Genomic DNA, 24,724 nt, shown 5'->3' with positions numbered 1-24,724 from the left:
ACCGCCCGCAGGTTGGGAGTTTGGGGTGGGGGCAGCAAGTTACTGCTGGGAAAGACCAGTGCTGGCAGCCGCAGTCGGAGGAAACTGTTCCCGCGGTGGCCCCGATAGGGCTGCGTGCAAGGTGTCCTGGGATGAAAACGCGCAGGAGGGGAAAGTCAAAGGCCAGCAGATGGAAGAGGCGCTGAGGTAGGGGCAAGGCGGGGCCGAGAGTAGAGTCACTGCAGGAGATTCCTGGGGAACTAGGCAGTCAGGGTGGACGAGCTCAGTTGGCGTCTGCTCGCCTTGGGTACCAGCCTTGGAAAACTCTGACGTCCCAAACGTTGTCCCTCGAGTCCGATCCTCGCGTCCAGGTGCCACTGTCAGCGGCTGGACGCAGACAGAAGGCGGGGTCAGCCTGGCAGGCACAGGGGATGGGGTGGAGCAGGAGTTTCCCCAGGGGTTCCGACCACGGCTCCTCCTTCAGCACAAAGTCCTTTCCTTAGTTTCCCTAGCTCAACTTTTGCAGCGAAGCCTTCCAGCGCCCGGGCGTCAGAAGCGGGCTGCCCCCGGGTGGGCCACGCTGATTGTGTGTCACAGAAACGTGCCGGACGCGCGGGCCAGAGGCGGGCGAGCTTCCGGGCGGCGAGGCGGTCCAGGCAGGCAGGGAGGGGCGGCGGGCGGTGCTGGCGATGAGCGGGGGCCTGAGGGTCCCACCCGCCGCTCCACCGGTGCTGTCAGGCCATCGACAGGGTGACGTGAAGGGCTGCGGGGGAGGGGGGAGGGTGTCTCGAGGTGGAGGGGTGGGACTGGGACGGTGGCCGAGTGGCAGCTCGTCGCTTCGGTCCTCCCTCCCTCTGGGGTGGGCGGTCAGACTGGGACGATGTGGAGGCCGAAGCTGTCTGCCTGAAGCTTGATGTGGTCTCCGCGGTAACTAGTGGCGGTCATAGGCAGCGGCAGCAGCGGCAGGGGCGGAGCCCCGGGGGGCGGCACTATAATAATAAGGGGAACCTGGAAGTTAACACAGGAGAAGAATGGGCTGGGTGAGAGGACAAACAGGAGAACAAAAAAGGAAAGAAAAGCAAAGAAAAGCCCTCCCCGGGTCCGGCAGGAACAGGACTGGAGGAATGTGACCGCCCTGAGGCCAGATCCCCAGGAAGAGTGCTGCGTTCTCAGGGCCTGAGAGGGACAGGACAGGTGACACCTGGCGGCAACAAGCCAAGGGATCCTACCGGCCCCTGCGGCCAAGAGCCTTCCAGTGAGGCAGGAGGCAAGGCGCCCCCGAGGAGTCCTCAGGCCCCAGCGTTGCTACAATGAGTCTGTCTCCCTGGCCCATCCGGGTACCCAGAGTTAGGGTGGTCTAGTGGGATCGCTGTCCCGAAGCAGCCTGCGCGCCCGACCGAGCGGGCGAGCAGGCTAGCCGCTGAGCCGCCCGCCAGCCAGGTGGCGTACTCACTTAGTAAGGCAGGGTTGCTGAATCTCCAAGCCTCGTTGTAGGCGGTGTACTGGGGATGGCTGTAGGGGTTGCCTGAGAACTCGCTCCCTGTGGGGGGGTGGGGAACTGGAATTAGATGTGCTCAGTGTGCCCGGTTGGCCTCTTCTGCCCTCCCCGCTAGTCCCAGTCTCAGGTGTTGCAAGCAGAGCAAGGTCCGTGGGGGCAGGGTAGAGGTGAGGCATTCCACGCTCGCCACGTGGGGACAGCCACCAAAGACAAGAAGTAACCGTATCTCTGTGCACCTAGGCCTGGAGGGATCTGTGGGCAGGTTTGTGCCTGGGATCCCCCGCAAAGCACTTCTGGCTACCCAGAAAGGGTTTGGCCTGGTCTGGCTGTGCCCACTTAAGTAACTTGGGAGCCCGAGAGCTTTTATGGTGGACACCTACATTAGGAACTCCACAGGATTAAAGAGGGGGAGGGTGGTGAAGGAAGGCCCTTGAGACACTTTGTCCCAGAAAGTCCTAAGAATGGTATCTCAGCGCTGTGCCAAAACTAGGCAGGTGGCGATGGTGCTGTTCTCCCGGGAAATAACCCCTTCCACTTTTTCCTCCTGAGGTCCACAATGAGCGCCACACAACTGGAGAAGGAGATTTGCAGGAACCAAGCGGACTGCCCGCAGGCCCAGGAGTCTGGGTAGTGGAGGGCACTGTGGGTTGAGCGCTGCCTCCCTCCCTTCAGGAGGAGAAAGGCCAGGCCTATGGGTTTCCCCCTCGCCCTTTCTCCTGTGTGATGACCCCAGACTGTTTACAGTGATCCCTAACCGCGGGTTAAGTAGAGGAGAAGGGGCCGCACTCCAAGGAGGAGCTGGGTGGGGGTGGGGATGCAGCCACTGGAAAGCCTGTTTATTGACGAGGAGGGAAAGCATGCGTGCAGCGGGATAATGAGCTTCTGAGCTCAACTGTGACCAAGAGGAACTGAGCTATCTCCTTCCCCATCGCTAATGAAACAAGTGTAATTTCCTCATCAGCACTAGATTCTGTTTAACGACTCCCCCCTTGCCACCATGAGCTCTCTGCGGCTCCCCTCATCCCCACCTCCCTGCAGACTCCCCACCCCCACCTTCCCACTCTTTCCTCACCCCCCACCTCCCTAAGACCTCCTCCAGCCTCCACCTGCACAGGGATCTACCTCCAAAGCCTCTCCTGGGCCCCTACCAAGGCTTCTACTTGCCTTCTGTAGAGCCTGAGCGGGATTCCCTTCATCCACACCTCCAGCTTCTTCCCGTCCCTATTCTCTACTGCCCTACAGTGGACTCCCTAGTTTTCTCCACCCCACTTCTGCTTACTCAGGACTGTACCTTGATGGATGAAGACAATCACCCTTTCTAGCCTCTTCTTCTCCCCCTTCCAGTGAGAGTTGAACTTTAGGAACAGGGCAGACAAAAGACTCCAGAGGCAGTGGGTTGCAGGTTGGGAAAGTCTTGGTCATTTTAAGACAAGAGATTTTGGTGTTTCTTTGCCTTTAAACCACACCCATTTGGGATGGACGGTGGGGATAGCAACCACCAGGCTTTAAATACAGTCTCTGCCTCCTTAATTCCAAACCCAAGTACAAGGCCTCTCAGCAAAAAAAGGTGCGCTGGAGTCCCAGAGGGCCCAGAGGAGCCCAGAGGCCCGTGTCCTCTGAAGAAGTGTAGAGGTGTTCTAGATCCTTTCTCTCTGAAGTTGGGGTCTCTCTGTTTCCCTCCTGTCCTCCACTCCACTTTGAGACTAGCTTCCTTCTCTCTCTAAATTAGGGTTGGTTCTCTATAGTGCTTTCCCCCTCTGGCTTGGTGTGGACCAGTGTGGCTTTGTCTGAATGACTGCCATGCCCCTGAAAATGGTCTTTGGTTCCAAGTTTCCATGGAAACCAGGGCAGGCTCTTCCAAGCAGTGTCAGTTAGCTGTGGTGGGCTGGAGCATTGGGGGCATAGGCTTGGATGGTTGGGTGCTGAGGAGGGGCCATAACCTACAGCTCTGTACACAAGGGGCACTTCTGAGTTTCCTCCTGGCATTACTTCTAAAGGGCGAACTGTGGCTTCTGAGGAGGAGGGATGAAGGACAATGGTTTGCAGGATGATGGTTTGTTGGCTCTCCTCCCACTCCCAGCCTGAGACTACAGACCATTCAGCAGCTCACCCCCAATTTAGATCAGACATCTCCAGTATTGTCACCTACCAGGCACCATTCCTGCCAGGGTGGAGGTAGGATAGCTCCCCTGGCCAGTGGGGGGCACATGAGGGGGGTAACCAGGTAGAGTGGTGCTCGCCATATCACGACCTGGAGAAACACAAAGGGGAAGGCATGAGGCCCGGAAGAGAGGGGACTACCTCAGCTCACACCTGGATGCTAGGGGGAGGAAGGAGATGTGCAGATGGGCATCTGAGCCATCGGGCCCTGAGTGCCTGAATATGGGTCCAAATGTCTAGATGTGTGTCCGCCATCAGCCTTGAGCGTGTGTGCGTGTGTGTGTGTGTGTGTGTTTAATGTTACTCATTGTATATCTGTGCATACGTGTATGCCTGCCTCAGTCTGTGTCTCCATGATTCCCAACTAGGGAGGAGATGGGTGGAGATGCCCTGGGTTTACTCCCTGAAGACACTTAGCTACTGTCGTTCTAGTGGACCTCTGTCATCCTGTCTACGGCTCTAACACCTATCTTTCTCTCAAGTCGAAGGCACCACACTACCACCTCTACAAGAGTAGAGTCCTTCTAAGTGGACCTGTAGATGCCAGGCCTGGAGGATGGGGGAACTAACTGGTGGGCTATTTTGCTATGGTTGGCATATAAGTGATAGAAAACCATCTCTGAAGTGAATCAGGAACTTTGAGGGCAAGCAGGATTGGATCATGTTCCAGTGAGCAAAATCTGCTCCCCCTACCAACAGCCTCCCTGGAAGCCTCTGGTAGTCAGAGCCTACAGAGTGGGAGATGGGACTTCCCTTGCCAGAAGCAGGGAGCCGAGGCAGAGTGAATCAATATTCGAGAGACACTTCCACACAGAGACATCTGTCCTGGAACACAGGAGCATGTGTCCATTTCTGTGGAGGGGCACCTTCTAGCATACTCCAGTCTTCATGGACAGCATTGGCTCCTTCCTACCTCCCACACCCCAAACACTAGAGCCTGCCCTCTCCTGGGGCCCATGCGTCTGCTGAGATTCCCCTGTCTTCCTCACCAGACGGTGTCATTCTATTCCTTGGGCCTCTGTCCAACCCTGGGAAGGCAAGGTGTGGCTGGAGGAAGTCATAGCACTCTGTACACCCCCTTAGTTGGGTCCTAGACATGGTGAGGTCCACGGGACTTTTCATGGCCATTCCATAGCATTTTTCTTCAGTACCATCCACTTGATGGCGTCACCTACTTCATTCCTCAGACGTATGCTTTCTCATCCCCACCTCGACACCTCTGAGAGAGTCATCCTTCTCTAAGAGTAAAGAGCCACTGCTCAGGCTTTTCCATTTCCTGCTGCCTGCTGAATGCCCTCATTAGCTGTCCACTGTCACCTCAAACTCAATAGGAATAAAGGCACATCCATCTTCTTCTCCATCAGTTTCCCAGCTCTTTTGAAGACATACCTAAAACTTCAGAGCGCTAGACACAGCCCTCTTTCCCCATCGCTTCCAATAAGCAACAGATTCTCCTTAGCCATTTCTGCTGTACTCATTTCTATTCTCTCTGCCACATTTGTAGTTCGACCCGTGAGTTCCTGCCTTTGGCTTGCTCCAGTGGTTTCTCTTTGCTTGTATTCCTGCCTTCACAGTCTTCCCCTTACCGATCTAAAATGTGGCTGCTAGCCCTTCTGAAACACTGCTTGCTTTCAAATACGGCCATTGACTCCCTGTAGGCTACAGTTTGAACAGGGAACTCTCCAGACTCCATGTCCCCCAGGTACTCACCCCACTTGGCTTTCCTAGCTCTGATTCTTACTTCTGGTTGAGTTTGTGATGTAAAATGCCTGTGCTTGGATGTGACCTTTGCTTCCTTCTTACTCACAGTTTTCTTCCAGCTCAAGCCTCAACATTCCCACCCTTCTAGTCCTCAGGGAAGTTTCTTTCAAGTTTCCATGACATCTGTGTTCCATGGCTGACTATGTCAATGTCATAGCCAATATTACAAAATGCGATGTCAGTTCTGCTGTTTCATGCCAAACTGACCATAACTCATTCAAGGGTAGGACCTACATTCTGATCTATCCTGCATAGTTGAGAACGCAGTAGACTCTCAGTAAGTACTTATTGATCAATTCTTACAATTCCTCCCTTGCATCCACAGCTGATCCCTGATGGATGATAATGGGTTCTCATTGTTTCATATGTGTTGGCCTACAACAGAGCAGCACAACTAAAACGAAATCTGCTTGTGTCTTTTCCCTTTAACAGTCCATTGAAATGGGGCTGGAGAGGTAGCTTTATGGTTAAGAGCACTGGCTACTCGCGGCCGAGAGGACCCAGGTTCAATTCCCGGCAGCCAAATGACAAATCACAACTGTTTGTACTCCCAGTCCCAGGGGACTGACGACCCCTTCTGGCCTCTTTGGGTACCAGGCATGTGGTGCCTACACATGCAGGCAAAACACCCTTATTTATTAAAATAAATAAAAGCTTAAACATTTGAAAAATAAAACAACAGCGGAATTTTTACAAAGATTTTCAGCAGTAGATTTATCTCTGGTGACTCAGATTTACTATGCAACAGAACTGTTTTCTTCTATGCCTGTCGGGTGTGGCCATCGCCTTACATGTCCTGAGATGCACTAATCAGACAACCAGCAAAGAAGATGCCACTTCTGAATCCCAGGCAGTAGAAGAATCTGCATTTGCTTTTCGTTTGTCCTATTTTGTTTTGTTTTGAGACAGTCTTACACCTAGTTCATGCTTGCCACAAACTTGTGATCCTCCTGCTTCAGACCCCTGAGTACTGGGATTACAGATGTGTGCTACCACAACTTGCTTGTGTTTGCTTTGTTGTAGGTTTTCTTGTAGTGTGTGTGTGTGTGTGTGTGTGTGTGTGTGTGTGTGTGTATAATTTTGTTTTTCAAGGCAGGATTTCTTTGTGTAGCCTTGACTGTCCTGGAACTAGCTCTGTAAACCAGCTGACCTCGAACTCAGAGATCCACCTGCTTCTGCCTCCCGAATGCTGGGATTAAAGCTGTGTCACTAACTGACTTCTGTATTGACTTCGATTGCCAATAAAAAAGTGTACATCTCCTGAGCATCTCTCAGCAGAGAAGACCCAAAGCTCACAGCAAGAGAAAAACACGTATCAGTTCCTAGAGAGAGAAATGAATTATTTGGCATTTATTTGCCAGAGAAGACCCAAGAGAAAAGGGGATTATGGGAGATGTGGAGGTTTTGAAGCTAGAGAGATATAAAACATGATTCTTCCAGGTCCTGTGATCTCAATATCCACAAAGCAGCCAGGAAGCAGAGTGTGCCTCCCTCCTTTTTGCCCCTCCCTTCTTATTCTTTCTATTGTTTTTCATTCTGACATCATGCCCTTTTTGTTAATAACAGGAAAATTGAATTTGATCTTTACTGCCGTCATTCTTACAACTAGTTGAACACAAGTTCCCCACAATGGAAGGTATCCACACGAAACAACAGAGCAAAACAAAACAACAAAACCCAGAAGAGACAAAGAAAGGGTGGATGGTCTAGAAGCTGTCTCCAGTCAATTCTCTTGCAAAGTTTATTCCCACAGCTACTTGGCCTGCAAAATGGCATGTTCAACTTCCAGCAGGTAGAAGACTTTGCCTACTGAGAACTGCTCCCTGAACGATTGATTGGAAGGCACGTTTCCAAATTCTACTTTAAAAAAAAATCTATTTCCTTAGGTAGCAATTTAAAATTTGAAAAATAAGGGGGGAGAGGCCCGTGGTGAGGAAAAAGCATTTGAAGTTTCCCAGTGTTTGTCCTACACCTGTGCTCTGTGCTGTAGCGGCGCTGCACAAAGAGGTCCCTGTGCAGGACCTCTAAGTCAACACAGTGCCAGCCGCTGCATACAAAGCGCGCTCGATGACTTCATTAGTACACAGATGACACCTGACGAGCAGGGAAAAATTGACCAAAGCCTTGCTAGAGCCATATATTCTCCTGGAACACCATTGTCAATAACAGCAAACACACAGTGTAGGAAGTTTTCAAATTACTAAAACTATCATACCATTTGCCCAGCAGCATTCTTTGAGCAAGCCTCCTTTGGTGAGGGAATATCAATGGGAAGCGGAAGAATTGACAGAAGCGCTGGGTGCTGCAGCCTTACAGGGAGACGGGCAGATGGCGGTGGGGGTGACTCAGAAACTGTAAGATGGCAAACAAGCTGAAGCACAGGAACAGGAGAAAAGCCTATACGGCAGAGTGCATCGGTTATGAAATACGTGTCATCCCGCGGAAGACAGGAAGCAGTAAAGCATCGGCTTGCTCACCGACACTGCCAGCAACATAAAAAGCACCAGGAATCCGAACGGATAAAAAGTCAACGTCCCTGCGAGGGAATGGACATTTCATATGGCCTACTTGCCTTCTGATGCTACAAAGCTTTCAAAGATGAGTCTTCGGGATGACTGTGCCCTTCTTTTAAAGGTAGAGAGATGGGGACACAGAGGCATAGTGACTCTCCTGGGACTACACGGCTATAAATGATAGCACCAACATTAGAAGCCATGTCCATGCCACACTGCCTTTAATGGCAGCATGGACCCAGATACTTCCCCAAAAGAGCTGAAGAGAAGGAAAAGAAGTTTTCCAGCAAGCAAAACCTCATACCACTACATAACCATTAAGATGAGGCGAGGAAAAAAAAAGGGACGCAAGGAAGGAACAAGCGTCTGGGAGGTCTGTAGTAAAACTCCATGGGGTGGAGTCTTCGTCTCCTTTGAGAGTTCTTTAACAGGAAAAAGCCCCTGTGAGAAGCAGCAGTAGTGGAGAGTCTTAAAGTACCCAGAAGTGTTAGAAGCACTGTACTTGATGAGGATGTCTTCGCAGTTCAACTGCGGGAGTCCCTGAAGACTCCAAAGCCAATTTTTGCAGCAGTCGCTCTGTCTGAATCAGACAGTGCACTTTCGTCAGGCATTCCTTAGCAAATGGGCCAAAGCAAATCAACTGTTTTGGAGAATTCTAAGTGCAGCCTCTCTCCCAAGCACGGACAGAAGCAAAGTTCCAAGCTTTATGAGGAAATTAGAGGTTTTAAGTCATCAGATCGTGTGTGCTGTTTGGTTGAATCAGCAATCTCCTGGCTCCTGGTCTTTCTAGCATCCATTAAACAGCTACCATGTGCTAGTCTTCACCCTCATTATCTTACATCTCCTTTAATTCTTTATCAATTTCACCACTTGAGCTATCTTTAATCCCTGATTTTTCAGATCAGAAACTGAAACACAGAGGAACTAAGGATTATGGTTAGGATTTCACAGCTATTTGACAGAGAACCTGGACTATAGAAATGATAGACCAGGAGATTGATACTCCCAAATATGACAGACCTAAAGACGGAGTCACCTGGGCTCATGCTAATGAACCTGTCCTGTAAGAGGACATCTTAGACTGTTTGCGTTGGTTTGGTTTCTGGAGACAGGATTTCTCTGTATATCTCTGGCTGTCCTGGAACTCACTCTGTAGACCAGGCTGGGCTTGAACTCAGAGAGATCCGCCTGCCTCTGCCTCCTGAGTAGGGGGATTAAAGGTGTGCGTCACCACCACCCGGCTCAACACTGTTTTGTGTATTTTAGTTTGCCTCATTTTTGTGCAGCAGGGGATTTTAGACTGGGGTTCACTGATTTGGTAGGGCACCACAGATATATTTCAAGGGTTCCATAGAAGGCTATATGTAAATGTTACTATACCTCTTTCTGGGTAGGAGGTACATTTTAAAAATGGTATTCCCAAAAGTATTCATGACTCCAAAATGAATAAGCTATGCTTATAAAGCAAGCAAGCAAACGAGGGAAACTGTCGTTTGGTAGAAGAAACTGATTTGTTTTTGTTTGTGCCTTCTCAAACAACATTAATGAAACCATATAAGAAACAGCCAAGTGTGGAGCTTCAGGCTTATTTCAAGTCCAGGTCCTATGTCCATGTTCAGAACTAAGAGGGAAGCCGCCCAGGCACAGAAACTGCTTCTCGAGAGTCTCTGGCAACGAGGCTCATTAGACACAGATTTACACAGCGGAAGTTCCACCCAAAGACTTTAGAGATGCTGTTGCTTGGCATCTTTCTTGGAAGATGAGTATTTCTGCTATCCATTTGACACTGCGGAGAACCCTAAGGCCAGAAAACATAACTCTTGTTTTACTGCCCTAGCCTCACGTTTGTCTGCCTCTCATATAAGGTGGCAAGAAGGAAGACATTAGATTTCCTCAAGGCTAGTGGTCTGTGCTTACATCTGACACAAGCATAGTGCATGCAAGAATACAGTCGCCGACTTTTTAATTGCTGCCTAAATTATTTTATCTTTGCATTTACAAGTTATATGTAATACATTAAAACAGTGACTCTTGAATCTATAAATGATGCTTTCAAGAGAAGGAAATCGCGTTCTATGTATTTCATTTTCGTTTTTATTTCTAAGATTTCCAGACTCTCCCCAGGTTTGCCTTCTAGAACAGAGGAGCCTGTGGAAGGACCCCACTTACACCACTATGTGGACTTGCCTGCTCCAGATTCCAGCAGAGGGGGCTGTGCTCACAGCTCAGGGTGGCTTTTCTCCTAGCTGAGCCGCTTGTCCACTGACAGCTGGACCTTTAGTCCCCCGAGGTATCCTAGGCAGTGATGCTAGACCTGCACTGGCTCAGTGAGGTCTGTGCCTCGACCGCCAAACATCTGGGCACAACTGGTCAGGCTATTTTCACCTTTTCCTCTCACACAAGGCCCTTATAGGGCTGTGCTCTGCAGAATGGGGGCGGGGAGAGAGCCCAGGAGGGGCGTTCCTCTAACTTGGCTGGGCGTGGATGGAACTGCTGGCTCAGCCTGAGAGAAATCTAAGGAGAATCGCACTTTCAAATGGTCAGAGGAAACTTGGCTCACTTACAGAGGTGGAAATTGTGACTTGGGAAGGTACCGTCTTCTCTGACTCCACGAGCAAATGAAAAGCAGAGTTGGGCAGATGCCGGTGCCCAGGCAGTTGGGCAAGGCGCTCACCCGCAGGCTCAGTGCATAAGAGACCCTCGTGCTGGGTGGGCAGAGGTTAAGCCGGTTTGCACCGTCTCCTGCCACTCCCGGGTCTCCCAGTTCCTCTCTGGCTTTATTTTGTTCTCTGAGAGCGCTGGCTTGTCAGGCCTAATCCTTCTGAAAGCACAGTGTTTCTCAGGCTCTCTGTGTAAGTGAAACCCTAATCCCAAGGAAGACGGCCACTTAAGCTGCTGGAGCATTAGCCTGTTCCTGGAGCCACCGCTGGATTTCCTCCTCTCTGCCAGGCAGCCCCACTGCCACCGGGGAGGAGAGCAGAGGATTCCAAGCTGAAGGCAGCAAAGCCCCTCGGAGTGACAGGAACGGCAGGACTGCCTTGCAGAGCTCAGGGTTAAAGAGGCATCGGCTTATTTGTCCTGAGGGTCTTCCTGTCGCCTTGTGGGTATCTGGTTCTCTGAGAAACAGGTTTCAAGTCTTGCCTTGGTGGCTTTAAGGCCACTAAGACATTTCTGAGCCATACCTGTGACATTCCTTAGAGCACCACCATTCAAAATTCCCGGTCATTCGGGAAAGGCTGTATTAGCAGCCTTCTCCTTAGACAGCCTCTGCTTAGGAAGTGCCAAAGAGCAGAGCAAACAAACTCAGTGTTGAGGGGCCCCTCTCTGGGCCACCCTAAGCATCTCTAAACAACATTCGGCAGCTGAAAGGGTCTTCCCACCTCCCTCATTGTGAAAACAGGGTGCTTGCCCAGGCAGCCAGCCCTCCTTAGCCTGAGCTGGGCACTGTACAACCGCACATATTTAAAGACCATGGGTTTTGTGACAATGTTTTGATTCACACTAAGAGGCCTGTCTCTCTTATCGCTAAATCACTTAGAGTACATGATGAAGGAAAAGCGTGGTCCGTTTGACATGCCCAGGATCTTGAGCTTGTTTCATGGATAGAAGAGATAAAGAGAAGTGGTAAAAACTCCCATGATGTGGACCACATTCTGGCTCAGCTTAGAAGGCCACAGAACAATGCTGCTAAGATGCCCCAAACCCTTGTCATCTTCCCATAATTCCCTGTGTGGTCCCAGTGTTTGCTTCTGCTCAGGCCCACTTCTGGGGAGACTAGCCCAGCATTCCTGGGATGGCTGGTAGGAAAAGATGTGGTATATGTTACAACACTTCAGCTTGGGTTCTACTCTAAAGAGTGAGCTAAAGGCTCTTCTTCACAACTCTCCCCTCAAAAGGTAGCCTAGATAAAAGAGGAAAGGAAGAGTCCCATCCAGTGCTTCCCTAAGCTGCAGGCCCTGGGCACCAGCATATCTGTCAATGTCTCATTGCTATGGAAATGCCTCCATAATTAAATCACAGTGAGGTCTGGGGCTTGAGGTCCTTGGGGACGTAGCTAGAGGCCTCAGAGATAGCTAGAGGAGGCCTCACCTCTTTGCCTCAGGCCTTCTCTGCCTAAATAGAGGTGTTGAGGAAAAGCCCTCTGGTGTGGGTTGATCACCACTGGAATGGGGCTCTTAGACTCTTCACAGGTCTGGAGTTGCCCTCACCTGCTTCTTTCAAGGCTCGAGGGAAGCTCTGGTGTCTGTGCTCTAAATTCCTCCAGCTAATCAGGGGCTGTGAACCAACAGACAAGAGTAGGAGACTCCCAGCCTCCTTTGGCAGAATTTCTGAGCTTTTATTGCCTTCTCCTACCTGTAAGGGAATAGCCAAGGGCTATGTGTTTATTTTAGGGGGGAAATGCAGTTGCATTGGAAGGGGGTTGTTAACTACAGGAAAGGGGAGGTCCCTGGAGGTGCTCAGGACTCTTTGAGAAGAGGAGGTTTCCCAGGGTCCACAACTCTCTCTGCCAAAGGGTCACTTTGCTGTCCACTGGAGATTCGGGCAGCATGTGCAAGATGCTGCATTGGCACCCTGCAGCCAAGGTTGTACTGGCATTGCTGCCTCTGATCCCCAGGACCGGGGTCAACCCTGCTCTTCAGCTCTGAACCTGGGGTGTCTAACCTCCTCATTCTGTCAAAGATGACAGTTTCTACCTCCTCTGTCTTGGACACTCCCCTCTTGGGTAGCACCCCCAAATCTTTCCTGGACTTAAGTGACAGCTTCCATTAAAGCTGTAGTTTCTAGGCAGCCAGGAAAATTGCCCTGAGCTCTTGAATAAAACTACCTCCTCTCCACCAAGGCTGGGAAGATTAGAGTCTAAAGAACTCACCTCCCCTGCAACTTACATAGGGGAGGGGAGCGCTGTCCTGGGTCTGAAATCTCTCCTAGTCAATATTATCCAGAAGAGCAAGACTCTGTACTGAGAAGACTCCGAATTAGATAAACTCGGAATAGGCTCGCTCCTCTCCCGTTACTCTCAGTGGCCTTTTGGGTCTCCATTATCTTACAATTGGCTTGGTACCAGGGGAAAAGATCCTGGGTCTAGATCTGGGCTAAACAAAAAGCTCATCTTTCTCTTCGAGTTCTTCCTTAATTGCTGTTCACTTTGGGATATTCCGTGAGAGTTGGCTCTTGGGGACGTTAATTGTCCTCTGTATCACTTCTGCTAACTTTCTCTGATGGTTCATAGGCACATGAAATGTGGTGGCATTTTTATGATGAGCTCATCTTCTATGGTAGGTTCTTTTGTTTGTTTTTGTTTTTTTCTCAATGGGAGTCGTCTGCATCTTGGATCATGGGCTATCTCTACATAGAAGGCTTTACTTCATTCCTGCTTACACCAGAGTAAACTATTGTCCCCCACAAAATTCTCCGTAAGTTCTTAGCGTGGGGTTTCTGCAGCTGCTTATGGCATGAACTTGGCTTAGGTCTATGTATGAATTTTCCTGGCCCCTTTCCTCACAATGACATGTGCCTCTCTATTTTGTTTCCCTGGGTCATGAGGAAGAAAGCACCCGTGGATCTCCAGTCCCTGGACAGTGTTTCCTTGTTCTGTCTCCATTTCTCTTGGGTCCAAGATCACACCTTCTGCCTGGTATATTCTGCCTTAAAATCCCTGCGCTAGGGTTTACCTCTATGAGAAGGCCGCAGTGTCTCACAACCTGCTTTGATGCTGACTTTCCTCTGTTTCTGGGTCCAGAGTGAGGTGTGACTATGTATTAACCAGTCTGCTGCAATATTTTAACCAGCTCTGTCTTATCCATAAGCTTAGTCTGCCTTGTTTCTGAGTACCAGGGCCGTTCCTCTCACACCTTTGACTTCACCGCGGGGGAGAACTGCATTTGCGCAAGGTTTGCCCAGTGCTCAGTGGTGTTGCCCACTAGAGGCCAGTGAAGCCCACTCTATGCAGCTGCTCTGGGGGCATGTGTGCTCCTTAGCCTCTCTGACAAGCATCAGGGCTGTGCTGGCACCAACTCCCTTCAGCCTCATCACAGCCCGCATATACCCAGGAAGGAAACTTGCCCTGCTGTAGAGCAGATTTTGCCCAAGTCAAGACACTCTCGAATCCCCAAGGACTTTGAGGATTCTAGAACTTGTTTTCAGCTTCTCCTCTCAGAACAACATTGCTTTTGGGGTCTCTGCAGGCTTCCCTACTGCTGCAGCCTGGGCCAAGGCCAGAGAGGAAGCCATGGGGAAGAGGGGCTCTTGTTGCTCCCGGTGATGGGAAACTTAAGAAATGAATGCTAGAATAGGTGACCACAGCAAAGTCCCAGATCAGAGGGCTTGGGGAATAGGTAAGGGTTAAAGGCTACTACTCCCCCGTGGGGTCTTTTGAAGAGGATAAGCAGGCTTTGAAGGCAGCCTGAGGAAGCCCTAGGCCAGAGTGCTCCTGGCCCACTCTCCCATCCAGTGGGTCCCCTTTTCCTTATCACTTAGTTGAGACTCGGCTCTGTTCCAGACCAGCAGCCTAGAGCAGTGGGCTGGAGCAAAGAGACACAGCCGAGCTAGGGCAACCCAGCAGCGGAGAGGAGAGTGGGTGATAAATTTAAATAACCAGCTTGACTTGGCAGCTTGCTGAGTTGTGATGCAGTGAAATTAAAATCTCGGCAGAACTTCCAAACGCTACCCTGAGAAATTGGTGTCTTGCCTTGGTTCCCTGCTGGAAGCTGGGTGGGGAGGCTCTCAGGCTGAGTCCTAGCCTATGGCAGCCACCCTTGCCTGTGATGTGATTAGCTGTGTCCTGGCCCACTGGCTCCCACTCTCCCTGCCACACAATAGTACAGGCTCCTGTCTCCTCTCAGTCCTGACCTTGTGGAACAGCTGTATCAAGTGGCTGGTGAAGTTTGAAATCAGCCTCTAGTGCCAGGAGGTGGCAGGAATATCAATAAGGTCTGGTTTGCAGGTTGGGCCAAGGCCTTCCCCGCCAGCTTCCTTAAGACCCATTTCTTAGGGTTTGCCTCTTCTTAGGGAGGAGGCTGAGCCGGGTACCTGGGGACTTGCGGATTGCCTTGGCACATCCAAGGCTATAGGCACAACATGACCTGGCAGCTCCCTGATTTAGCACCCATGAGGCCACGCCTACTACTAGGTTCCCTTTTTCCTCCACCAAAGCCCTTACCATTCTCAGATGAAATAAGCTTTTAAAGAACGTTTGTGAGCTGGATGGAGTGGCTCACTCTTTTTAATCAAAGCACTCAGGAGACTGAGGTACTTAGTTGGACTGTTCTGAGTTCGAGGCCAGCCTGGGTTACATAATGAGGCTCTATGGGGGCGGAGGTAGAAGAATTTCTGCAAATACACCAAGAGTTTCTCTCACCTCCCCAGCATGCTTGGAGCCCAGTTCTCACAGATGTCAACATCTCTCTAGAACTCACTCAAAGTCCATTTGTTCTGCCTGTCCTTGCCACACTGCTTCTTGCTACCTGTCAAGTCCTGGACCAAAAAAGCCCAGCACGCTAAACCTGTTCCCAAGATGGCCCACGAAGTCTCAGGGCAATACCCGTTTCTCACCTTGACAATAGCTCCAGCAAATTCTGTTTGTCCCCATAATAAACACATCATGAATCATTCATCTTTAATAGATTATGCAAATTAGGAGGACATAAAATCAACAAAGATCAATAGCTTCAGCCGTTTAATTGCCAGCTAAAACATTTTAAGAATGAGCATAATCTGCAGCTCTTTCTCGAGTAATGGCGCTATTAATCCAAACATTGGCTCTTGGTCTAAGTGTGAACAAAATCATTCCCTGCCCCCAGCCACCCCTCCCTCCCCTCCCCCACTCCCTCCACACTTCTCTCTTTTTTGGTAATTTCCAGTTTCTGAGCGAGTTTCCCCGTCATTACCACTGGCGAACAGCTCCGAATGTTAATGGTTCTGCTTTTGTTACTCCTCGCTTGATTGAAATGTCGCATACAGATTGAGACGTTAGTGCTAACTTGCCACCTGGGAATGTCAAGCTGGGTCTGAAATGAACTTTTCTCACACTTGGATCCAGATGGATCAGCTGAAGATGTTCCCAGGCTGAGCTGGGACTGTTCCAGGGCCATGGGGGGGAGACTGGTGGGGGCTGCTCAAGGTGGAAGCATTTTTCTACATTAGCCCCCCAGGGTCCCTTGCAGCAGGAGTCCTGCCCGGAAGAGCCACATGTCCACCCCCAGGAAGTTCCTGCCTTCTGGACTGCAGCGCTGTCTATAAAGGTCCTTACACTCTCTTCCTACTTTTGAGGAGTAGCCACTGTGCCCGAAAGCTGGCCTGGCTTGGGCGGACCATCAGAGAGCAACTATATTGGGCTTCAGAGAACTCATATCTAGGGCCTGTTGGTCTAAGCTAGAGGGTTCTCAACCTGTGGGTCGTGACCCCTTTGGGTCACATATCCTGCATATCAGATAATTACATTATGATTCATAATGTAGCATAGTTAACAGTAGCAAAATTACAGTTATGAAGTAGCAACGAAATACTTTTATGGTTGGGGTGGTCGCCACGGCGTGAGGCATTGTAGAAAAGGGTCACAGCAGCAGGAAGGCTGAGAAGCACTGATCTAAGCTGTGTCCTGACTCAGCTGGTGTAGCTCAGGTCATCACTCCGAGAAGCCGAGTCAGCCCAGGAACCCATCAGGGACTCAGTCTCTGGATTCCTAGCCAAAGACTACAACTCTGTTTTTGCTGGACATGGCTGTATGGGGCATCACTTCAGGAAAGCATGGGAGATGTAGGGCTCTCTGGAGCCCCCTGGAGGGGCCTCTGAGTCCATCTCTGCCCGAGCCAAGTCACCAACACAACAAATCATCACAGAGCCCTGTCCTGTATCAGGGCCCCTGCCTGCTCCCTATTTTTGCCACTGGATGTGATGCTGGCTGCCTACAGCCTTGCGGCCCCGTCCCCAGTCAAGCTCAGGTAACGCCTCAGTGTCTCCCAATCCCCACCGAGACTCTTCTCGATCATCCTGTCTCCCAAGGTACAAACGGCACATTGGCTTTAGTGCCTCCAGAATAATTAGGTGAATTTTAATAACACCTCGATGTGTATCTCTCTTACTAGAGCTCTCTCCTGGCCTGGAAACCCTTCCATGGCACCAGGGACCTTCTGAAGCTGGCCTCTGAGGCCTCTCTACCAGCTTTCCCCTCTATGGCCGCTCCAGCGCCTCTGAAACTCTCATCCCTGGAAGGCTTGGCCAGGGTGCCTCTGTCCTGTATTTGACCTCCCCTGGCCTTGGAATCCAACTTTCCTCTCGGTGGCTTTCTCCAGGAAGAAGAAAGCAGAAAGGCCACAATAACTGTGTTCCACTCTGCAGGGCCACTACTACACCCTCAGGTCCCAGGCCACAGCTACTCAAGCTGCATGAGAGAGGAAAACTAGGCCTTCAGCAACGTCGGGGACAGAGAACCTTGAAGGCTAGAGGCTGGGGACCTCTTAGTCGCTTTCCTCAGCTGGCCTCTTTGCCCAGACATTCTTCTGCACACGTCCTAGCCAAAGACTGGGAAGGCTGGACAACTTGGGGAGAGAGAGGAAGGAAGGAAGAACAGCGGAGAGCAGGCCCCTAACCCCTACTTTTCAGGCTGAAGCCCAGAGCCCCCACCACAATGTTTCAAGCCTTCATCCACACACATCTGTTCAGGAAGGCTCTCCCCCTCTCTCTCACTCTCTCTCTCACTCTGCAGATACCATGGCAGGGGGCCCACTTGTCACACTGGGCCCCAGATGGCATCAACCGAGGCACCCCACTGAAAGCAGCACCCCACCCTCCTGGAAGCCCCCTTACCGGTCACGACGGGGTATGTCTGTGTGCCTGACACATTGCTGCCCAGCTCGGGGTTGGCGGATGCAGAGAGACCTGACTTGACTTCATCAAGCCCAGGGGTCAGGGCCGGGAGAGAGTACTCATTCCCCTGGGAGGAGAGAGAAAAGTGACAGCTCTCTATTGATGTGCATACATGGAAGGATGCAGTGTGCAGATGGAGAGGAGGACCCTGGAGCCCTCCCAGATGGGGCGGAAGGAGATGGCTGGGTGGGGCAGGGAGAGTTTGGAGAGAGTGGCCGGCTAGTCCACCCTGGGGGTGGAGTTCACAGCGCTCCTGGAGCTTCTTCTTTAGCTTCTGCCTAAGGAGCTCCAGGGGGAGCATAGCAGTAGGGAACCCCTTGCTGAGACGTGTGGGGTGCTCGGGTTCCTCTGAGCAGGAGCCTTGGGGAGCAGAGATGGTCCCTGACACATGGCCTAGGTAGTTGTTGGGGGAAGGGCCTCGTGGGGCCTCCAGCCTGGCACTGCTGGGTTGGCTGATGGGATATGGGCGCCCCTTTTTAAAAAACAAACAAAGACAGCCCCATGGGCCCTTTGCTCTCTGCCTGTGCACTGGGGTATGAAATTGGGGAGGGGGAGAGTCCACATGGCTAACAGAAGGGTGGGAGGGGGCCAGCCATTGAGTCTGAAAGGGTGTCCTGCCCGAAACACTTGGGTAATTGCCTTTTTATTGCAGCCACCACCAAGCCAGACCCTGGAGCTGGGCAGCCCAGGAGCCTGCACAGAGCAGGAAAAGTTGCTCTGATTAATATTACGTTAAATTAAAACTGATTTTCTGCTCTTTCGGGTCCGTTTTTTTTCCTTCCGCTTCCTGGCCCCCCCCAGAGGACCCCCTCCCCTCTCTGGCTGGACGGGATTGCCTCGTCATTTCCAATTCCTTCTCGTATTGATCTTCCTGTAGAAATCAGTTTTGTAATTAGCTGCAAATTAGGCCTTCTACTGGGGGTGAAGCTGCCCCCTGATTTATCACCAGAGTAATTCGCTGTGATCGGAGAGAAATTAAAATGAACTCAATTAGGCTTCGGATTTGCTTTATGGGCCCTGCTCCGAGTTTCAGGGGGAAAAATGACTGTGCTGGTGTTTAATAGTCTAATGAAAGTAAATAAAGGTTATTCATTGTAATACAGCCGGGGACTTGGGGAGGGCGCACTGAGCCGCCCGCCTCGGCCAGCTCCTCCTTTGTTGGTTTATGGCTCAGGGCACCTTAAAAAGACTTTTGATTTTTGTTTTATGAAGACAAACAGCTTATGGGATAAAAGGCCGGGCGGGGAGAAAGTCGAGAGGCTTAGGAGCTGTTGGAGACTTTGAGTGTAAGTGTGCTATGTGAGCTTGAGGGGCTTTGCCAGTGTACAAGCGTGTGCATGTGTGTGTGAGCACGCAAGCGTGAGTGCATCACAGCAGGCTGTGTTCTGCTGCACTCAGAGGCCTGACCTAGGTCATGTATGTAGGCAGGCTGGGGCTATGGTGATATGCGGGTGGAGGCGTGTGCTAGAGGAGTATTGAGCGGGTGACCTGGGAAGCATGCGCACTTACGGGGTTTGCAGGACGGCTGACTTACATAGCTAGAGCTGCATGCGAGGGAAAGAGCGGGTACGGTAATGGGAAATGGGAAGTCTTCTTTAAGTTTTAAAATAAAAAACTTATAGCGTGGGGAGTAGGTCATTCCATGGCACACATGTGAAAGGCAGTCTGTGGAGTCAGTTCTTCCCCTCCGCCTTTACATGAGTTCTGGGACCAAACTCAGGCTGCCAGGCTTACAGCGCTGGGTGGCAAGTGCCGTTCCCCTCTGAGCAATCCTGCTGGCCCTGAAATGGGAGGTCCTTGGGGATACGCTTCCAAGTGGTGTGTTTCGCTGATGTGGCATGTGCTCCAGGCTGTGTTGCGCTCTGTGTGCTTCTGTGACTGTGGGCATGGTGGGTGACTAAGACAACCGGCGGCTGGCCTGGGTTCAGAGTAGGTAGATGCATCAGAAGGCAGCCGGGTGGGCTTTCCTTCTGAAACAGGACAAGAGGATCTTCACTGACTTTCTGTAGGACCTCATGAGGGCTGGGCATGGGTTGGAGCAAGGGGATATTTCTGTCCTTGTACCAGGGTCACAGAACGCAGAGCTAAGGTGGGGGACTGTGGAATGTTGTACCGCCCTTCATAAGGAATTGGAAACTCTGAATAGAGATAATATTCATCCTTTCACCAGAGCTCATCATTTTCAGCAACTACATAGTGGAATTATTTCTCTAAGCTCTGCCTTAACAGTGGTCTGTGCTGTCACGGTCACAAACTGCACACACGGTAGCCAAATGAACGCACACCGTGCTGGGTGCTTGGTGTGAGAAGGGCTGTGCTCCGCCCAGTTCCTTTCTGTTCTGGGTGAACAGGAAGCTCCCCTCTCACCTGTTCTGATTTGATGTGCTCTGATGCCTGGAAGACATCTGGATAGGAAGGTCGTTCAAAGACCCGATCCAAAGCTTCCAGCTGCTGCTGGGTGAAGGTGTCGGCTCGCAGGTGCTTCCGCAAACTGTCCACACCGCTCTGGGAGTCTCCATTAGGGACAGAGCCCTCGGACACATCTGGGGAACACATAGACACTTAAGGCCTGAGCACTAGGCCAGCAGAAACAAAGAAGGATGCAGTGGGTAAATGATTGGGCACTTGGCTCTGGACCCCAGCACCCTGTGCCTCTGCTAAAGTCCCTTACTTCTAGTCCATAAACTAGAGGAGGAGGCTGGAGGCCTAGGCCTAGAGGCCAAAGAGTCTGGCCCTTCCTCAGAGACCTGGCTGAGGAAGTCAGAGCCCTGAAAGAGCTGAGGAGAGAAAAAAAAAGGGAGATCATAGCTGTGTGGATAAGAAAGACTAGGCAGAGGTGGAGCCAGGGGGGTCCCACGAAGCTGCTTTCAAGGCAGAGGTGGAGCCCGGGGGTCCCACGAAACTGCTTTCAAGGCTCTCTTTTCCCAAGACCTCTACCCATCCCCCAGCCTGAGTCATCTAGGGCTGGGTTCCCAGACAGGCATTACTGTGGAGAATTGAACTGGGTTCAGATAAATTTCAGTTCCACGGATTCCAGGGGCTGAAAATCATCAAATCTCTGAAGCTGAGTATAACACAGAATCTGGGGAAAGTAATTAACTTCTCCCAAGGAGGAAGGGTTCTGAAAGCAAAGCTGAGGTCCCCTGGCTGGGCTGGAGACAGAGCAGAGGAGCCATGTACAGTTAGCACCCTGGACAGACTCCAGAGAACATGCAAACTGCTGTGACCTGGCACCATTCTCCCCTGGAGGGTCCTGGCTCAGGCCTCAGCAGAAGCTAGCTCCCTGGACACCTGGTTATCCCATCAGGTTTCCACCAAGAGACAAGGCTTGCTCCACGGGAAAAGGACTGGACAGTGACCACTAGAGCCCATTTCCAGCCAGAAGGCAGTCTGGTCTCCAAGTGAGGTTCCATGGTCCTCGTTTGCTGTCCATCGCCCTGTTTTGTCCCTGCCTTCCAGTGTTGGGTCACTTAGAGCTTTTAGAGCATACTGAGAACAAAGCGCCTGCCCCACAGCCCCTTTGAGCCCTCACCTAGCAACTCTCCTGGTCTTCCAGCCCCAGCCCTCCATCCCTTGGCTTCCCTCAGCCCATGACAAGCTAGGGAGCCTTGGACCTGGGGCCAGCCTGTGCTTTAGGGCCCAGGGTGTTCTTCTGGGACTGTTATATATATCAGTTTATAGGTGATTATATGATATGATATAATCAATATCGCATTATATACAGTAACATCGTACAGTATCATTTGGGAGACCATAGAAAGTATTACATATTGATTAACCTCAATCTACAGCCATCCTCCCTCGCTGGCCGCCCAGATGGAGCAGAAGGCACTTCTTTCCAAAAGAACTTCCCATCTTCCCACCATAATGTGCAGGAGCAAAGAAAGAGTGTGGAGGGGGGAGGGGAGAAAGGAAATATGTAGAGAGAGAGGGGAGGGAAGAGAACAAGAGAAAAAGAGAGAAAGACACAGAAAGAGAGAGAGACACACACACACACAGATGGGTCTGAGGTGGGCAGAGGCAGCCTTGGTGGCATTCCTGTGTTCCTGTGGATGCAAGACCTGGTAGCTGTACTTTTTCTGCACGGTTCTGGAACCATGTGTGACCCTGTAGGGAAACTGGACTACAGTATACTCATTTCCCCCTTTGTGTGGGTGTTCTCTCTGCATATATATGTGAACATAATAAACATCTGGGTGAATAAGTGTCTCGATAAGTATGAATGACAGTGGGAATCTTTTTTGGAATTATGCGTGCATACAAGTAACGCGAGCCACGCCCCCTTTCTCCCGCGAGCATCTTTTTCCAGAATGCATATCTCCCCACCTCCACCTCCTGTCACCATCTGCATGGCCCACTGTGCCTGTCTCTGCTTGCAGCCCTCCTGCTTTCCAGGGAAGCCCTGCTGCCAGGCCCCGTGAGAGCAGCATCAGGAGACTTGGTATTTATTGCGCCTACTGAATGGGTCCTAGGGAGCAGACGGTACATTTGTCTGTGAGCATGCATTCAAATATGTGTGTGAGTGTGAGCACACACACGTGGCAAGAGGCATTTCATGCCTCTGTGTGGATTTGTGTACAAGTCTGTGTGTGGCTTGCTTCACCCTGTGACCAAGATATGTGTGTGTGTGTGTGTGTGTGTGTGTGTGTGTGTGTGTGTGTGTGTGTGTGTGCAGGAGCTGAACTAAAGCTTTGTCCTCAGGTCACTGGCTGGAGGAGTCTCTTTGCCTTCATTTATTCAGGGGCCCTTCAGATCTTGACAAATCTGTCACTCTAAATTTGCGAGAGATTATGGCGCTCTCTCCCCAGCCCGCAGAGAGGTGATATATGATATCTGCTGCCCCTATTGATTGCCTGATCTGGTGGCAGAGGCCGGCGAAATGAACTTGAAATGAACATCATGCCTCAACTCATTGTGCGTATAATACACTACTTAATCCCACATTTTTCAGCCGCTATGGAATTCAATTGATCAATCATGTTCCACTGATAGTACTGTTTTAGGGGTTATTGCTGCTCCCTCCGCTCACTGACCTTTTTATTTATTTATTTTTTTTGTACACACTGGCCCTGGTGGTAAGACAGGTTACAGAGGCAGCAAAGGAAAGCAGGGGAGGGCTGGAAGGGAAGGAAAGAGGAAGCTCACTGCTGGAAGAGGAGGCACTGGGACGTGGAGACTGAGGAAGGGGAGAAGGAAAGTAGGGCAGACAGGTAGGAAGAACGTGCTAGTGGCTGGTGCCCGAGGACAAAGCTGGCAGAGAACTCTGACCTCAGGCTGGAGGAGTCCCGAGGGAGTCCCCGAGTGGAAAGAAAGGCCACAGAGGAAGCATCTTCTTCTGGAAAGGTGGGGTTTTGATGAGCAGTGAAGTACGGTAGAGGGACTCATGGCACGTGTGTGTGTGTGTATGTGTATGTGTGTGTGTGTCTGTCTGTCTGTCTGTGTGTCTGTGTCAGGTAAGTGAGCTACAGGGCAGGGAGAGGAGTGCAGCTACTGCTGGGAGGCAGGGAGACATTTCCCTCCAACTTAGTCACAGGCCTGGGCTGTCACTTGGTGCTCTGTGAAGGCAATGAAGGAAGGGGGAGGAGCTAAGGTGGGGGGGGAGAGAAACAGAGAGGGAGAGAGGGAGGGAGAGAAGAAGAGAGAAAAGAAAAAGAGAGAGGAAGGGAGAGAGAGGGGGATAGAGGGAGAGAGAGAGAGAGAGAGAGAGAGAGAGAGAGAGAGAGGACAGAAGCAAAGAAAGGGGGTGGGAGGGGCCATGGACCATGAAGGTGCAAGGAGGAGCCTCTGCAAGAAGCTAGCAGAAAAAGCAGGGGAAGGGCAGAAAGAGGGAGAGGGAAAGGAAGAGACCTTCCACACCAGAAACCAGGAGGTGCTGGACAGCGTGAAGATGCTTAGCAAGAAGGATGGAACCTGGTGTTGCGGCTGAGTGTCCAGCTTTGGAGAGAGTCTAGAGCTAGGAGGGTGAGCTGGGAGGCTAGGAAGAGGAGGAAAGGGGGAGAGAGCATGAAAGAAGAGGGTGGGAAAGTGGAGTAAAAGAAAGCAGTTGGCAGTGCTTACCACCTGGAGTGCCATGGAGACAGCACTCAGGCAGTCTGGAGAAGAGGCCACTGCAAGGGTCAGCCAGGGCCTGAAGGGCTATCTGGCAAAGCTGTGAAACTATGGGCAGTCAGAATTGTGTCCTGACCTAAGGTTTTGAGTGAGAGGGAAGGAACACAGAAGAATAGTTAGGTAACACCAATCACAAAGACAAGTCCCCTCCCAAGAAGTGTTATGGGCAGGGACCATGGATTTCTGTAACTCTATGCTAGGCATGACACATAGCAGGTGCTCACTGACTGACTGACTGACTGACTGACTGACTGACTGAATGAATGAATGAATGAATGAGACTCTCCCTTGCAGTATCCAGAATGAGACCCCTGGCAGAAATTTTCTAGACTGGCCGGTCTCACCTGATTGGTCCACACAAGTACGTGCTGTTGTTTGTCAGTCAGTCCTACTGCCTGTTAGCTTCTGGCAGCACCACCTCAGGTCCCCTGGAAGTCCTTCCTGCCTCAGGAATGCCACCCACTTACCTGCAGTGCCTGAAGCTAACAGAAAACACTGTTCCTAGTCCAGGTGGAATTTAGCCTTGAAATCAGAGGGCTGCCACCTAGAGCAGGTGGCAGAAGCTGCTCCAGGACAGGGTTCAGGGTCTACATGAGTCTATATTTGAACTCCTTGTGTCAAGAAGGCTCAAGTATGGTGTCTGTATGTTCTGAACTTTCTGGAAGAATCCCTATTTACAATATTTCTTTCAAGACTCAGGCTATGCTTTTAGAGAGAGGTGGAAAATGCTGTTGTTGGTTTCCTTCAACATTTGTGGGAAATGTCTGGGTGCTGGCCCAACAGTTCCCACGGATGAGTCAATCCTGCTTTCCCCTGGCCCCTGCCAGACACCCTAGCACTG

The 24,724-nt window shown here is 51.1% G+C and overlaps 1 protein-coding gene across 4 annotated transcripts in view; it reads right to left on the bottom strand.

Annotated features, from left to right (window-relative positions):
- Window positions 1-239: 239 nt before the first annotated feature.
- Window positions 240-24,724, bottom strand: part of Pax2 (paired box 2) — an 84,934-nt gene continuing 60,449 nt past the window's right edge. For 2 of the 4 annotated variants that reach the window (XM_005352343.2, XM_005352345.2), the window contains 5 exons: window positions 20,143-20,318; window positions 17,716-17,842; window positions 3,627-3,728; window positions 1,433-1,519; window positions 240-968 (listed from right to left, as the gene is read on the bottom strand). In XM_005352343.2, the coding sequence (XP_005352400.1) occupies window positions 847-968; window positions 1,433-1,519; window positions 3,627-3,728; window positions 17,716-17,842; window positions 20,143-20,318 (614 nt within the window). In that variant the 3' untranslated portion in view covers window positions 240-846. Of the gene's footprint in view, window positions 988-1,432; window positions 1,520-3,626; window positions 3,729-17,715; window positions 17,843-20,142; window positions 20,319-24,724 lie in introns of all 4 variants that reach the window. The other 2 variants (XM_005352346.3, XM_005352344.2) reach the window with 1 other exon arrangement.

This window comes from Microtus ochrogaster, chromosome 8 (assembly GCF_000317375.1).
Source record: "Microtus ochrogaster isolate Prairie Vole_2 chromosome 8, MicOch1.0, whole genome shotgun sequence".
NCBI lineage: Eukaryota > Metazoa > Chordata > Mammalia > Rodentia > Cricetidae > Microtus > Microtus ochrogaster.
Note: the sequence above shows the minus strand (reverse complement) of the source record. Positions and strands in the feature narration are given on the sequence as shown.